The sequence below is a fragment of the Mustela putorius genome, unplaced genomic scaffold (genome assembly GCF_011764305.1).
Source record: "Mustela putorius furo isolate JIRA1106 unplaced genomic scaffold, ASM1176430v1.1 tig00003834_pilon_pilon_pilon, whole genome shotgun sequence".
Lineage (NCBI taxonomy): Eukaryota > Metazoa > Chordata > Mammalia > Carnivora > Mustelidae > Mustela > Mustela putorius.
In genome coordinates this window covers 106319559-106336665 of record NW_025421987.1, presented here as the reverse complement: position 1 = coordinate 106336665, position 17107 = coordinate 106319559, and the positions used below count along the sequence as shown (strand labels likewise).

The following is a 17107-nucleotide window of genomic DNA, read 5'->3' as shown; positions in this document are numbered from 1 at the left end:
TGACCCTTACCCTCTGGTAGCTTCTTCCTGGTCCACATACCGACTGGCTGCAGAGGTCTTTGCCATCCGTGGAACGGGGACTTTCTTCTCGGATTTGGCTCTGGATTGCTTCTGGATCACCTGCCCCATGATTACCTCTTTACCACCTAACCACAGCTAGATGCCAGGGATCTTCAGGACAGGGCTGTGACTTTTTTTTTTTTTTTTTAACTCATCCTTCTGTCCCCAGTGACTAGAGTGGGGGCTTGGCACAGTGGTTGGCAAATATGTTGAGTCTTGAATGGTGGTTTTCCAGGGATTAGAGGCCAAGGAAAGAACCAAGTCCATCAAATCCTCAGGCCACTAGGTTAATCTTTCCAATTTCTAATCTATGGTGCTTTAGCTCTCAAGGCAGAGGAGGATACCTATATGGCATTGATGTGGTTGGCAACACATTAAATCGTGTGTCCACGTGGGCTGTGGGCAGCATGGAGCTGGGCAGCAAGTGTGGCAGGGGTGGAGGAAGCGGGTGTCCCCAAACCGCCTGTGTTGATGCCCCACCAGGATCCCCTTGTAATCTGGCCTGACTCCAGACACTGTGGCAACTCCTCCTCTCCCTGGCTCTGCCCAGTGCCCTTGAGGTCAGGAATGCCAGCCATGAGCCATCCCCACTTAAGCATCCAGCCTGTTGCTAACTCCAAGCTCAGTTCCTGGTTTCCTTTTACATAACTTCGCGGTTTCATTTCACACGTTCCCTCCTCCTGAGGACACTCCTTGCCACTTGACTTCTAGGTAATCCCACTCCCCTGCTTCCTGCCATCTCATTGGCTTTGCCTACTCCGGGTCCTCGGCTATTTCTCCTCCTCTCCTGAATCGTAGATCATATATTCTCTTCTCATTCCCGCGAGGGCCTCTGTCTATCCTGCAGCTTTCGGCATCTCTGAAATACTGATGGCTTAACACCACTGTCTCCAGTCTGGACCTCCTATCTGTGCATCTGCCTGCGCAGAAGCTTCTTTTTTTTTTTTTAGATTTTTATTTATTTATTTGACAGAGAGAGAGATCACAAATAGGCAGAGAGGCAGGCAGAGAGAGAGGAGGAAGCAGGCTCCCTGTTGAGCAGAAAGCCTGATACAGGGCTTGATCCCAAGAACCTGAGATCATGACCTGAGCTGACGGCAGAGGCCCAACCCACTGAGCCACCCAGGCGCCCTTGCGCAGAAGCTTCTACTCTGTCTTGCCACATCTCAGTTCACGGCAGCCCCACTCTTCCAGTTACTCAGGCTAAACACCTTGGAGTCATCTGGGCTCTTCCATTTCTTCCCCACCCCACATCCAGTGAGAGGTGCTAAATCTATTCAGAATCTGACCACCCCCATTCTCACCCCCTCCACTGCTCCGAACCTGGTCCGAGTAGCCACAGGCTTGCAGCCGGATCGTTGCAATTGTGTGAAGCTAGAGCTTTCAGCCTTGGCACGGCCCCTGCATTCTATTTGCAGTGCAGCCCAGGGTGAGGCTGTTAACGCACAGGTCAGATGGTGTCACTCCTTGGCCCACCACCCTCCCGTGGCCCTCCATCTCACTCGGGGTAGGAGCCATTGTCTGCAGCCTCATCTCAGCTCTAGTCCCACTGGCTCTTGGCTGCTCATCTGGAACACTGGGCTACTCCCAGGTTAGAACTGTGACCCTGGCCTTTCCCTCTCACAGGCTGTTCTCCCAGGTGTGTGCGTGTCTGCCCCCCTCCTCCCACCCCATGCTTCCACATCGACTTCTCAGGCAAGGCCTTGCTGACCCAGTGGTTTGGAACTACAGCCTTCTCCCAGCTGGCCTCCTATACTCTGGCATTCTCTGTAACCCTCTCCCCTGCTCCACTGGTTCCCTTGTTACTATTTTAAAATCCCTTGTGATTGGTCAATTCCATCTGGCCTCTGAATCTCTCCACTAGAAAATAAACTCCATGAGGGCAGGGAATTTTTTTTTTTTCATTCACTGTGGAATCTCTAGAACCCAGAACGGTGCCTGGCGCATGGCAGATGCTCCGTGAACATTTGTTTAATGACTTCATTAATGGATCTGGATCATGATGCTAAGTTAGGAGGAAGAGAAGGTGCCTTTGATGGTTGAATCAGGATCAAAAATTGTTTCAGTTTACCAGATTCATAGGCCAAATATAGCCCCATAAAGGTAAAAACATACATGTAGATCCCTGTAGTCAGAGCCAGAAGCTTACTCTACAAACAAAAGAAGAGGAACGCACCATGAGGAAACCTAAAGCTTAGATTTGACAGTAATTTCAGAATCAAATGGCAGGGGCATTTTAAAAAAAATTTTTTTATTTAACTTTTAAATTTTTAAATAAATATATAATGTATTTTTATCCCCAGGGGTACAGGTCCGTGAATCGTCAGGTTTACACATTTCACAGCACTCACCATAGCACAAACTTTCCCCAGTGTCCATATCCCCACCACCCTCTCCCATCCCCCCTCCCCCCAGCAACCCTCAGTCTGTTTTTTGAGATTGAGTCTTTTATGGTTTGAGTAACATGTTTTTGATGCAAAAAAACAACAACAAAAAACAAAACAAAACAAAACAACTTGATGGTCCCATTAACAGATGTATAATACACAGATTATGGGAGATGGTAGGTTTGCCCTAATAATCTTTGCTGCTTAAACAGCAGTGGGAGAATTGAATTTACCTCTGGGCCACATGCCTAAAAAGACAATATGAGCCCCATTTGGACAAGAGCCACCTCGGGTAACTACATGTCATGGGAGAAATGTTCACAGTATCTGGCCATTCTTTTCAGCAGGAAAAACTCAGGGGAGACCTAACTAGTTTCTTTAGCTATTTGACAAGCCATTCCGTGGAAGAAGGAGCATTCACTATTACTTTAGTCAGTGGAACTGAGACTGTTGAGAAGAAGACGAATTTAAGATAAGGATAGGAAGACACGCAAATTGGTGAGAGCTACCCAAGTATGAAGCCACAGCTCCCAGAGGCAGTGAGCAACCCGTCCCTGGAGACACAGCAGGGCCCAGCAGAGAATCCTTAATAGGGGGATTCAGGACTGCATAAAATCAGGTCCTCCATGAAGCAGACATCAAGATGGGATTAGAGGTGCCAGAGATTGGGGAAATGGGAGGGGAGGCCAGAGGAAGCCAGGAGAGCCATCAGATCACAATGAAGGGGAGAGGGCAGGAAAGAGGACTGGATGGGAAGACTTTGACCACCACGCTGTATAAAGAAGTATCGGTGAGTCCGATGGGGAGTCTTTGGGGGAAAGCTGCCCAACAGAAGGGTTAGGAATTGGTCTTTGGAAGCATCCTCACTGCTCTCAGTCAATGGCTGGAAGCAGCCTATGGAGGGTGGGGCTCTAAGTGGCTTCCGAGGGCAGCAGCCGGGGCCATGAGTCGGCTATACTCCCAAGGGTGGGAGCTCTTGCAAGTGTGTTTTGGGGGCCCTTAATGGGAACTGTGCAGGGTCCTGGGTGGACTCCATTATTCTAAGCCCTCCTAACACCACGTATCACCCTGTGCTCTCCTGGGGCTTCCAGGACTGTGAGCATCTTCGTGACAAGAACTCAGCATCCCTACCCCTGGCCTGGGGGCCAGCATGTCCTCGGTACTCCCTGAGAGCCCAGCAAGCCGAGAGCAGAGAGCAAAGTGACCCCCACGCCCAGACCCGTAGCCATGCTCTAGACGGGAATCCCTTCATTTAAAGTGAGGCTAGTAAGTGTCGCTCCGCCACAGTCCCCCGAGAAACCCGTGTGGAGTGGGGTTTGCGTGAGGATACGACCTTCCTATCGCTGCAGAAGTGCCAGGACTAAACGGAACAGCCCCTGAGCAGAGCGCAGTTGGAAGCCTCATCCATTACCTGCCTCTTCCCCTAGAAAGACAACCCTCATTTGTTATTTCCAGACTGTTTTCATTTTACTTACAGCGTGTGAAAAGTGTCGAATTGGGAAATAAATAATATTTTTTTCCGAACAGAGGTTTTGGAATCACTTCACAGATTTTGGAATTATTATCCTGTTTCCAAATGTTTGGTTTGTGTATCATTTCTTCATTTATATTTGTGAGCTCTCTGTTGCAAATGCCCTCATTTGGAAAACTGACAGAAGTCTGAATGAATTTGGCTGTTTGTCTGTGTTCATGTCTCATTGAGACATGCCTCCTCCCTGTATTTTGAAGTGCAGCAAAATCTTGCATGCAGTTTGGGAAAGAGGTATTTGCTAGAACATTCCTTTCCATTGCAGTAGTTCTGCAGTGACCAGTTCTTCTCTCATTAACATCCCTATCTCCAGGTTCTCCTCTCTACAATAGCTCTTCCCGTTAACAGGAAATTAAGATTCCTTCTCCACCTTCTGTTCAGAAACTCCCTTGTCCCTCTTGTCCCACTGTCGGAAGCCTAGAATTGCCCTGGTTTTCAGCCCCCTCCCTAAATGGCTCCAGCTTCCCCAGGCCACACTGTTTTCATGGGATTCCTCTAGCCATCTCCTTTGGGTCAAGCCTTTCTCCTCCCTGCACAAAAAATACTGTGCCCGTTCCAGCCCCGCCCCCATGTATGCTCCCAGTCCTAAAGTATCACCTTTTCTCTCCTTTGTTATCCGTACTCTGTTAGGCAAAACCCACAGGGAGCTCAGCTGGTGAGAAAGAAAGGGGAGGTTTGAACCCAGAGATACTTCTTTCCTCATTTATCTCTGAAAGACCACACTTGTCATCTAACTGAGGGTCTGTTCACCTGCCCTGTCTTCTCCTCTCTCCACAGCCCCTTCCACTGTTCCCATCATGCACCAAGTCAGTGCCACCATGAGGAGCATCACCTTGTCATGGCCACAGCCAGAGCAGCCCAACGGCATCATCCTGGACTATGAGATCCGGTACTATGAGAAGGTGAGGTCTGCTGCCATTCAGTGGAGGGTGGTCCGCGTAGGGCACAGGTGGGCAGGCTAGAGGAAGTCCTGAGGGAAGGAGGATTCTGCTGATGGAGGCCAGAAGCTCCTTGGGAGGGTTTGTTGGGTCTTCCTTGGCAAAACTCCCCAAAGTCTAGACACTGTCCGTGCCATTCTCTCAGGAGAGAATCTTCTGCTGTCTAAATGGCTGCAGTCTACCCTACTATCTAAATGGCTCAGTGGGCTGGTAGGGCCAGAACTAACTCCATTTTCCCAGGCGTGTGTTTGCTGTACTGACACAGATGCCACAACACTGCCACGTGTCCCCGAAACTTCCCAAGATTTTGTAATTTTGCAGACCAGTGTTTTCCAAAGTGTTGGACCGTGTTCTTCCGATATAAGTTTGTTTATTTATAAATGCTTGTAACGCCGTGCTAGTATATTTATAGAGATTAAAACATGTAAACGGAAATGTAAAAGGATGAGCTAGAAATTATTAGAAATAGAAATTTCTGTGTTATCTACTGACTGTTCTTTAGCAGCTGTTCCTGGGACCCACAGCAGGGTACACACTGCCAAGAGGAGGGAAATGGTGCCCTGTGGAGCAGGCCCCCTTGGTCTCTGTGGGGGAGGCACCATGTTAAACTGTACCATTTGCAAAATCCCAGGAAAACACTGACCCAACACACTGTTTCTGAAAACACCAGATTTATTTCCTTGTTCTGCAAGCATTTATCGAGTGCCTGCTATTTGGCATGTACCATTTGTGATATATTGATGATCTAAACAAAGATTCCTGCCCTCCTGGGGCTTACGTTCTGATGGAAGGAGACAGAAAATGAACACAATAAATAAGGATACCATAGAGTATGTTAGAAAATGAGCCATGCAAAGGAAAATAGAAAAAGCAGAGAACCGCAAATGTGATCAAGAGGGTCAGGATTGGGGGAGGAGCAGGTTGTAGAATTAAATAGAATGGTAAAGGGAGGCCTTTTAGAGCAGGTAGGTTTCAGGTAAAGACTTGAAAGAGGTGAGGTTATTGTGAAATGGGGGAGAGAGGGGCAGATGCCTATGCAAAGGCCCTGAGGCAAGGTCATGACTAGTGACTCTAGGAGCAGGAAGAAGACCAGCATGACTGGAGTGGTACAAGCGATGGGAAAGTAGCAGACAGGTGAGAGAGATAACCAAAGGAGGTGACCATGTGGGACCTTAGAACTTCAGCTCTCCCGCTGAGATGGACTCTGTAGCAGGGTTAGGGGCTGAGGACAGACAAAATCTGACTTCTATTTTAAGAGGATCATTCAGCCATCCCATTAAAAACCAACCTGCTAGATTACAATCAGCCAGAACAAGGATGATGGGGTGGAACGAGGATCCACTGGGATGGGAAGAGAGGACCAGGGAAACAGTAAATTTCAGATACAGAAACCAAAGACAGAGCAGCTGGATTTCTAGCAGGTTGGAGTTCAGACTTGGGAAGGTTTGTGCCCGGCCTGATAGAAAGATGTCCTTGATCATTTACCTAAAAGGGGACTTGCTGTGGTAGAGCATGATTGAGGTAAAGGAAGGGACAGAAACTTAACTCGATGTCTAAAACACCTCTGAGAGGGGAGCAGGAAGCTAGAGGTCCATGTTTTCAGTCCAGGAGAGAGGACCAGCTTGGGAAAATCCATCTGGAATTTATGTGTCAGCACATAAACGGTATGAAAGCCCCAAGGCTGGCAGAATCACCCAGGGGACAGTGGAAATCGGAAGACAATCAGGGATGGAGACCGGCAGCCCTCTGGCATGGAGGTTGTGTTGAACAATGGAACATGACTGCCTTGGGAAACAGGACCCTAGTTTCCGGTGCCCTCTGTAGCTAACCAGCCATGCAGCCATGCTTCAATTACTAAGACACACTAGGTCACAGTTTTCACATCCATAAAATGGGAGCAGTTTACGTCCCCAAAAGTGGAGGGCCAGATGGATCTCTAATCTAGTCTGTAAGGAGATACGCCCTTTGGCCCTTTCAGCAGAACCTATGAACAAGGTGAGAATTAGGGAGCATTCTGTTCCATTTAGAGAACATCAGGGTTTCTAGACAGTAGATTCAGATAATTCAGTGAATCGGGGGTAATCTAAACCATCTGGATTTGTAAGCAGCTTTGAACTTTGGGCCCTCGTTTGCTAGGTATCTTCTATCATTTACTAAAGTACATGTTGGGTTTCCACAAGATTTTGGACCAATCTGTTTGGACCAATTAATTGTCCACACAGTCTCATTTCATCATCAAAGTCGACCTAAGAGTTCAGTAGGGAATCTCGTGTGACCAATATATGATGCAATGTCAGAATCACCAACAAGATGCCAAGGGCCGACTTCCCACACACACTTGAACTGGAGCCTTAGAAGATCATCTCAGAAAAATCACAGGAATTTCTCCCTAGTCTGCCCCTATCTGGTACCAGAAGCTTTGTAAACATTACCTACTTTTCTCCTCACTACCCAGTGTGGTAAATATTTGTATCATTGTTACGGGGAAAGGAACCACTGCACAAAGAAGTTCAAAGCAAAACAAAACTTGCTGTCAAACACACAGGTAGGAAGTGAGCCTAGAGCCAGGTGTGGCAAGTGGCGGGGCTGGAGAGGGGCTGAATACATGGGAGCCACTTGCCCTCCACCTTGTCCACGGGCCAAGGGCATCCACCTCAGGATGGAGGTGGGCTTTGTGACAGGTGCCTGCTTGGGTCCTGGGGCTCCTCACTCCCCAGCCCACACCCCAGCTCCTCAGCTACTTTTCCCTTTACATGCACACTTCCTCTTTTGAAACACTGTAATTAACTTCAACTTCTGATGCTATGAAGGAAGCTTAGTCTCCCATTTCAGACCACGTCCCTACTTCTCAGTAATTTATACTAATCATTAACAGACACACGGGCACAGCAGCTCCATGCCTGAGGCACCTTCCACACCTCAGTGAAGCGTATTATAGTCCTCACTCCAGAGGATGCAATGCTTTCCTTGGGAATGCGGAAGATTCTTTGGCCAAGCATTGGTTACTGTTCAGTAGGTTTCTATGGAACTCTATCTAGACTTCACTTACAAAGTGCTGGACTGTAAGATCTGTTCCATTGCCTAGACCATTTCTAATGCAAAGAAAGAAAAAGACACTGTCCTACGAGGGTATTTTGAAATAACCACAGTGATCACAATTCACCATACATTGAGTACCTATTATGTGCCAGATATACACAGATCCATGAACTCTGAGACCTAAAAGAAATAAAAGAAAGATGCTTGCAAGCCAGGTATAACCAATTTATAGATGATGGCACTAAGTCCCAGGAAGGTCCAATGACTTGCCCACCACCACAAAGAACCAGAACTACGGACGTTCTTATTATATTCTGGTGGCGCAAACTTCTGAGCTCAGTGTTGAACTGGATAATAATTCTGCTGATGCCGAGGATCTCAAAATGAACGTGGCCTCTGAAATATGAGAGCGCATCTTCATTTTAAATGCAGATACTTCTAAGCAGAATGATCTGCCTCCATGCCCCACGAGGCCAGTGAATTCTGTCTTAGAAGATGCAAACACAGGAGAACTCAGTCTGGTAGACATCCTGGGTTCAATCCAAAGAAACAAAACCACTATGCCTCCATTCTGTGCAGCTTCTACTAAGCCAAGAGTCAGCAGAGTTTTTGCGTAAAGGACCAGAGAAGAAATATTTAAGTTGGTGGCCACACGGTCTCTGTCCCGACTACTCAACTTGCCTTCATAGAAGAAAAACAGCCGTACACAATAGATCAGAAGGCAGACACGGCTGGGTTCCAATAAAACTTTATTTACAAAAACCAGGAGCTGGCCATGGACCATAGTGTTCCAAGCCCTGAAAACCCTCCCTGGGTCTCCTACCTCACGCCACCCTCTCGATCCGTGCTTGGCACACCTCTCCATTTCAACTCTATGAATAGAATCAATGAGGCTTTGGCCTCCTCCAACAGCTCATTAATAGAGAGCTCAGATGCCGTCGAGCTGATGACACTCCCAGAGCCTCTCCATGTTCATCTCCTTCCCATTTTAATATGCTCCCATTCATCATTCTCTCTTGTTTACTGTCTTGTAGCACTTTTCACTCCTGGTGTCAGCGCTTGTAGGCAAACCATGGGAGGGGCAGCCACACCTGCTCTCAGCTGTCTCCGTGATTAAGCGTTCAGACGTTTACTTGCTCTTCATAATAACTGTCTGGGCTGGAATGGGTTGGGTGAGGCCTTGGGACTTTCTGCCCTTCATATTTTTGGATCATTTTCTCCTAGAAGCCCTTTCAGATCTTGGCAATATCTTGTGCTCGATCGATGGGTCCCAATAACCGGTGTGAAGTATGGTGTTTATTCATTCATTTAGCACAGAATCCTTGAGCACTCTGGCAGTTTGGCGTCAGCCCTGTCCTACGTGTCGGGGACGGGCGCCATGGTCTGTGCCCTCAACAGCTAGTCTCCTCCTCGTACATGCTTACAAAATCAATCATGACACCATATTAAAAAATAAAAATAAAAAGGCAAGCAACCGTGCTCTTCACTCTCACTCATTTGTCTAAGGTTGATTAATGGTGTTGGAGGGAACAAGGACGACTCATTTTAATCACTGAACTTCTTGAAGAATGTGTGGGCTATAAAGTGATTCTGGGGTAATGTTTTTGTCCTCACAATCCTAAGACAAATACACCAAGAAGCAGTTTTCAGGAAAAGAGTGGACTGGTCAGTGTTTTGATTCTTTCAAGCGGCGTCTAATTCCACAGATTCCAGCAAAACCAGAGAATCCAGACAGCTGCCTGCTACCTGGATTTTGTAACGATGGCATTTTATCCTAATTTGCAAGGTGGTAAGGTGCTTTTTGTAACTTCGGGTCACAGATCTCCAGTGTGTTGAGATAGTAATGACCAGAGCTCTGGATGCTATTCCTTCTGTAGAGGACGGCCTTCTTTCTGCCAGATCGCTGTCAGCCTCCTTATCAGCCTGATGGGTGACCCTCTGCTGTTCCCCCAAAGTTCCCCAAGCCGCCTTCTGCCAAGTCACTCCGTCACTACTACTGTCGGCATCTGCTCATTTGCCCCAAGGAAAGGGGCCATGCCTCGGTCTCCGCAGCCTGTGTGTAGTTCCCCGCACATGGTAGTGTGTCATGAATGCAGCTACCTGGCCCGAAGATTGAGTGAATACACATGAGGTCACCCTCGTCTTTATATTTTTAAAACAATGGCATTTAAAAAAAATCATCACACTATATTCTTTTGTCCTGGGTCAATTTCCCAAACGTCTGTGGCTTGTCTGAGCATATAGCTTACGCACCTCTTACCATCAGCTTTCCCTGCATTTGTCGCCATGCCTCTCCAACCGTTGTGCCGAGAACTCATCAGGGAGCCCCAGATGTGCACACAGGGCTTGGGAGCTTTCCTCTCCGTGACCCAAGCTCTTCAGTTTCACCAATGCTCCCCATTCTGCTCCAAGATTGATGGTGCAAACAGGGGCAGGCCCAGATTCGAAACCTTTGTTCCTGCACACTTGGAGATAACCCGCAATCTCTAGGATGTGCACATGGAAATGACCAGAGGCCAGGCTGGTATCTACGAGGGAGCTGAGAGTAGGATATAACGATAAAGAGAAGCAATGAAAACAGCCCATGGGAAGCCTTCCTGGAAGAGGAGGCCTTAGAAGTGTGGGCACTGGGAACCGGCAGCATGCCACGGAGCATTGGAGAGAGGCATTTCAGACAGGGAAAATAGCCTAAGCAAAGGCCGTGGGTCTGGGGGTGTGGTTCCTGGAGGGACAGCAAAGTAGCAATTTGGGGGATGTGAGATTAGAATTGCTTCCTCATGACAGGCCTGTCAACGTAGATTTAGGAATTTTGTTTTTATTAGGTCATAGTTTTAGGGAAGGTCAGAGATCTTTTTTTAGAAAAGAAGTTGGGATTTGGTGGGGCGAGAGTAGCAGAAGAAATGGGAGGCTACAAACGTGTAGGCAGAAATGAAAGATTCCATAAGATCCGCAGCAAAGAGGAAGCACCCTAGAAGGGGACCCCGATAGGTAGAGGAGTCGGAAGGGTGAGAAGCAGAAGCAAAGTCTCTGCGGGTAGCAGGGACTATCCAGAATGGCCTCGGGCTCTGTTGCAGAGTGGACGCCAAGTCACTCAGCTAAGGACTAGGACTTGTGGGGGCTTAAAGGGTGGTCTAGAACAGCCACGGGGAGGAGTGACCAACCGGGAGATTTTGAGTGAGGAGAGAAAAGACGAGGCCTCAGTAGGAGCAAGAAAAAGGGCAGATGTTGTCCAGTTTGCTTCTACTGACCTGAGACACCACAGGGTTTTGCAAAGCTGCATGTGTTCTGTTATTCTGTCCATGAACCCTTGCAGGGAAAGGAGCAGAGAATGACAGTGAGTCCCCCAGCCAGGCCTGGAGAGCCCAGCCGTTTGCTCAGAGATTTCCTTTGGAGAGCAACCCCCCCCCCCCGACATGAAACACAGCTGATTCTTCATGCCCTTGGTCCAGGCCAGACCGTCCCCCATTCAGAGGGAGGGCCTGTGGCTGCTGGCAGCATCCCACTCATGGGGCCTGGGAGCTCCAGGGCAGAGCAGCGGGGGATGGGGCTCTCAGGAGCCGGCTACAAACTGTTCTTGCTCATTATTTCAGGAGCACAATGAGTTTAACTCCTCAATGGCCAGGAGTCAGACCAATACGGCAAGGATTGACGGCCTACGGCCCGGCATGGTATACGTGGTCCAAGTGCGAGCCCGCACAGTGGCCGGCTACGGCAAGTTCAGCGGCAAGATGTGCTTCCAGACGCTGACGGATGGTAAGAGACGGGCCAGTGAACTAGTACAGGGCCAGCACTTGGGGGCAGGGGGAGTCAGGGGGAGCACTGAGAGGCTGCCTTGCAGCCCCAGTACCAACCTGTCACTGCATTCTGGTACCGCTCCCTTGCCTCTGGAGGGGCCGTGCACACTTTCGTGATTCACAAGGCAGGGCATCTGCCTGAAGTCTGGCTTGTTTCTCTGCTGGCATCTCAGGAGTTGGCCTTCGAAGGGTCTTTGCTCCATGAGCAGAAGGTCATAGGCCCCCACACGAATCTTGGGGGCCATGTGCTCAGGGCCTGGTGCCTCCTCTATTTTATCCTCACTCCCACTTCATCTCCTCTTCTGGGGCACTGGGAGCCAAGCCTAATTGCTATTTTTAGTATATGTGCTGCCGAAGCGAGCACCCGAGCCTAATTGCTAAGGTGCCCAGGAAGGGGCAAGAATGGGGACCCAGCAGTCCCTTGTACCCAGCAGCTCAGCTTATCTGAAGCAGCTTCAGATGGGACTCCAGTAGGTTCTGTGTCACCAGAGATAACAGACACTGTCTTCCCAACCATCCCCAAGGCCAGAAAGTCTGTCCCCCAAAATACTTCCACCTTTGGGCTTTGTTAGTTCCCTATTATAACTATCTGTCCCAGTCCTCTGAGATCACCCTTTTGAACGGTCATGGAAATCTGATTTCCCTGAAGCCTGAGCTCTGAGCATGGGCTGGCTACCTTCTTGGGCTCACTCACTCCCTTCACCAGCCATTTACCATGGTGCGTGCTTTTATTTATCTACTTACTATCTATCTATTTTATTTATTCGTTTATGAGCTGTTGCCTGATAGTTTTCCAAATATCAGTCTATCCTCACCCTCTTCAACTGAAAGCCTTTCATTTTTTATGTATTACTTACACTGTGTACAAAATAGTCTGCCCTTCCAGAACATTTTACTTTAGGCCAGCAATTCTCAGACTAGGCATGTGATAGGACTTAAGGTGTTTTTTTTTTTTTTAATTTACTCCCATTATAATTTTTAATAATTTAAAAATCCAACAGAAATATTTTTTTATTTTTTATTTTTTTTTCAATTTAACAGACAGAGATCACAAGTAGGCTGGGAGGCAGGCAGAGAGAGAGAGAGGGGGAAGCAGGCTCCCTGCTCAGCAGAGAGCCCGATGTGGGGCTAGATCCCAGGACCCTGGGACCATGACCTGAGCCGAAGGCAGAGGCTTAACCCACTGAGCCACCCAGGCGCCCCCAACAGAAATATTTTAAAGATCAGATTATTTCACATGAGAACCATAGTGTGCTTATTCTTGGGAAAAATTACAAAGAAGCCAATATCTGGTGGGCCTTGTAGCATGAGGGCTCTGCACCCCAGCTGGGCGGGGGCTGCCCCTGTGGCGGGCCTGCGCCTTCCCAGTGATTTGTACCCGGCTGCTTTCACATGAGCTTTCACGTGAGCTGGCTCCTATAGGTTTGGTCTTTGCAACCCGTTTTGAGGGTGTTTTTTATTTTTTAGGGGACTCTTCACTCATAATTTGAGGATGGTGAGATGGGGTAGAAAGGCCAGTCAGTTTGCTCAGATGAGTGACGCTGCCGGTGTGAAAAGAGCGCAGGCCGTCGTCTCCTGTTCCCGAAGGACTCTGTCCTCTCTTTGCACCTCACTTACCATCTCTATTTATGGGTACTTTGGCATCAGGAAGTACACAGGGTTAAAAACCCAAAACTCAGAATGCTCTGAGCCCTTGGCAGTTCTGCTAGACAAATCAAGAAGTAACAAATTTCTCCCAAGAAGACTATTCCTTTTACATTTGGCAGTTAAGTTTTATAAACCCAAGAGGGGCTAGATGTAAGAGAGTTTTGGTAAGTGGCCAAATTCAGGAGTATTTATCTTAATGACTGAGGTTCACACATCGGTAGTAATTAAGTTCACGGAGGCTTCAGGCCCTGTCTTCAGCACGAAGGTGAGTCTGAAGGGTGATCAATGGTAGGGTCGTTGGAGCAGGGAGGACCCATGGGATTCTGCCCAGGGTCAAAGACCACACTTTGGGGGGCAGGGGACCACCACATGCCGGCGAAGACATCATGGCCCTGGGCTGCTGTTAGCAACAGTGTGCCTACTTTTGGCTTAGCTGTCTTTTTTTTTTTTTAAACCCACTCATAAAGTATGGTATTTGCATGTTTATCAAACAGTCCAGGAGATTCTTAGGCTCCCTGGTGTTTGAGAGTCATTCTTCAATTCCTTGAGCGGAAGAAGACCCTTCTACAGATAAGGATGTCGGTTCTTGAAGCTTCTCATTCTTTAGAAATCAGTTTTAAAGACTGAAGGTCACATTGCTTTATGAAGTTTTTAAGTTATAAAGATGTTTATTATGGACTCTTCACTGTGATTCCTTGAATTTCCTTTTTTTTTTTTTTTTTTGGTGCCAAATTATTTTTTGTTAAACATATATGTTCCAGAACGCTCTCAGCTGAGGAAAATTGACTCTACCCTCAGTCTTTAAAATTGTTGTCTATGGAGTGGTTGGCCTCAAGAACCACATCCTTGTCTTTGGAAGGCTTTCTCCACCCACGGTGTTGAAGAGTGGTTCTTAAACTCTGAGAAGCGCCTGGAGTATTTGGTACATATGGAGATGTCCTGTTCTCTACTCAGAGGTTCTGATTCAGCAGATCTGAGGAGAGGCCCAGAAATAATCATATTTAATCATCGGGCTCAGGTGATTCTGATGCAGGGCACAGGGAGCTTTGCTTCAAGAGAACTGCTGCCATTAGGGTTGCCGGGTAAAATATAGGATGGCCAAATAAATTAGAATTTCAGACAAAGAGTCAACAATATTTAGGTCCGAGTATCTCCCGCACAATGTTTGGGGCATACTTAGACTACAACATTATTCATCGTGTATCTGAAATTCAAATTTAAATGGTGGGTCTGTGTTTTTGTTTAGTGTATCTGGCAACCCTCATTGTAATAGAACATATAATATTGATCTCCATGTGCCTCCGTCCGGAGCACCAGGTGAAAGAATGACCACAATTATTATTGTACCAGCCTGTACAGATTAGGTCAAAAAGTATTAGTATTGGGGGCACCTGTGATAATGTAGATATGAAATATGCCTCACATAATTTGATCATTTTAATTTTTGTTTGTTTGTTTGTTTGTTTGTTAGCAGAAAAGTGTCTGTGGTCAGAGGGACTAAAGATTTTGTGCAAGAGCATAGGGCTTTCATGCAGGAAAGCCAGGCATTGGGCGAGCTCTGTCGACCTCTATGACTCAGGGACTTCCCTTCCCCCTGCGTCATACAGCATGGTTCTGACCTTGGCAGAGGCCTTGATTCTGTTCTTGAATGGGAACTGTGGAGTGCTGGGTCATTTCTGGCCGTTCCTTTGCACCTGGTGCAGGGCTGCCTGGCCGCAGATATTCTGGAAATAATCTGCTCCATGAGTCTGTGCGCTCTGCTGTGTTTCAACACCTTTTTGTTTTAGAGATACTCCCGCAGGGGTTTTTCAGTCTTCCTCTTAGTGTGACTGACCAGTCTTGGAGAGACCTTCCAGATGAAGGGATGTGGACTGGTGTCACCTCTGCTGTGGGGACAGATGTCATCAGCATTTAGTTCTCAGCTTCTCTCTGTCGCTGCTATTTCATTTTTTTGGTGGCTGTCATTTGGTTTTAGTTGTTATTACCTGTTTGTGATTGGAGATCACTCTTTGCTTCCATTGGGCTTCTGGCTCTGAAGCAGAGAAGCTGTACTCTACATGTACATGCAGCTGTCTATTTATCAAGTCTTTGGTGTCCTGTGCTGAGTCCCAGTGGTATGGGAAGGGCATGTGGGAAGGACTTAAATGCCTCTTTCTCCCCTAGATGACTACAAGTCCGAGCTGAGGGAGCAGCTGCCCTTGATTGCTGGCTCAGCGGCCGCCGGGGTGGTGTTCGTAGTGTCACTGGTGGCCATCTCCATCGTCTGCAGCAGGTAGGCCTTCCGCTTCCATGCTCGCCAGCTCGCCTCAGATCCAGGAGGCCCCTTGCCACATGCAGGCCCCTCCTGGGCCACACAGACCGGACGGGGCCTAACGGTCTGCAGACATGCTGTCCATCTCATGGTCATCCCTCCGTCTTACTCCGTGGGCAGCCTAGAATCTGCCAGATTATGTGTTTGCTCTGTGCCGAAGAGCTGGGCGAGGCTGTGAGTCAACAGCATCTGTCTTCCAAGGTCCTTTCACTCCCCCTGCGTGTCAGAGTGACAGTTCCCAAATTACATTTGACCCACCTGAGCATCGCATCCTGCACGGCAGCCCATCCTCTGGCTAGAGAGCGGAGGCCCCCGGCAGAGGGCACAAGGCAGGCGGGCAAGAGGGGAGCCATGGAGGAAAATGGGAACTCTGAGCTCTGCGGAAGGGCGGGCCCTGATGCCTTGTGAATTTTTCATACAGTTGCTCCTGCCTTCAGGGCTTAGCCCAGATTCAGCTGCTGCGGAAAGCGGTGGAGCTGGCTTCCCCGGAGCTGTTCCCGCGAGCTGATGGCTGTCCTCAGCATGTCTGCCCCCGACTGATGGGGGACCCACGGCCCCGCCTGGCCTCTGAAAGACCTTGACTGGAAAGCTGATCCGAGTGCTCACGGTGGTGGTCAGGCCAGGAAACAGGATGGGAGCTAAATGTTCAAGTGAGAGAGCTCCCGCTCCCAACCCCGGGAGACGCCTGAGTGAGCCTCCCACAGGGGCAGGGGAGCTGGGCGGACACCGGAGCAGGGCAGCGAGCCTGGGCACCAGCTGAAAGAGCTCCTCTTGCTTGCCTCCGCAGGAAACGGGCTTACAGCAAAGAGGCTGTGTACAGCGATAAGCTCCAGCATTATAGCACCGGCCGAGGTGAGTAGAAAGAACATACCCACCGCAGGGTACAGGAGGTGAGCGCTTGGACTGCTCCCTATAGCCAGACTTGCTGGTCCCAACCGCAGAACCCCTTCCCGCCCCCAGAGCCCCAGCAGACGCCTCTCTCTGCAGGTTCCCCGGAGCCACAAACTGCCCGCCCCTTCTGCTGTCTGCCCATGGCGGGCACTCATTGGGTGCCCATTGGGTAGATTATCTTCCACCTTGATAAGCCCATATAGGACACAGAATGCAGGGAGAAGATTGGGTTTAGCAAGTCAATGAATCCTGAAATCAGACTCAGTGGGAAAGGATGGAGGGTTCTCCATTAACATCTTCTGCCTTATCTTATCCAATTGAGCGGCTGGGGAATGTGTTAGCCAAATTCACAGATAAGCCAGAGAACATGAATGCAGGGAATTAAAAAGATAGCAGAGCCCAAGAGGCCAGCGTGTTGGGGTATCTCCCAAGTGTTTTCTTTTAAGCAGTACCTTTAAAAGTTTTTCTCACTCATTATCCTACCCATCTCTCTCTCTTTTTAAAACTATGTG

General features: G+C 48.5%; 1 protein-coding gene across 1 annotated transcript in view; it reads left to right on the top strand.

The window, feature by feature from the left end:
• EPHB1 (EPH receptor B1) overlaps positions 1–17107 on the top strand; it is a 419614-nt gene that overhangs the window by 322827 nt on the left and 79680 nt on the right. The window contains exons 6-9 of the mRNA XM_004762462.3: positions 4753–4877; positions 11543–11705; positions 15557–15665; positions 16492–16556. Of these exons, the coding sequence (XP_004762519.1) occupies positions 4753–4877; positions 11543–11705; positions 15557–15665; positions 16492–16556 (462 nt within the window). The remainder of the gene's footprint in view (positions 1–4752; positions 4878–11542; positions 11706–15556; positions 15666–16491; positions 16557–17107) is intronic.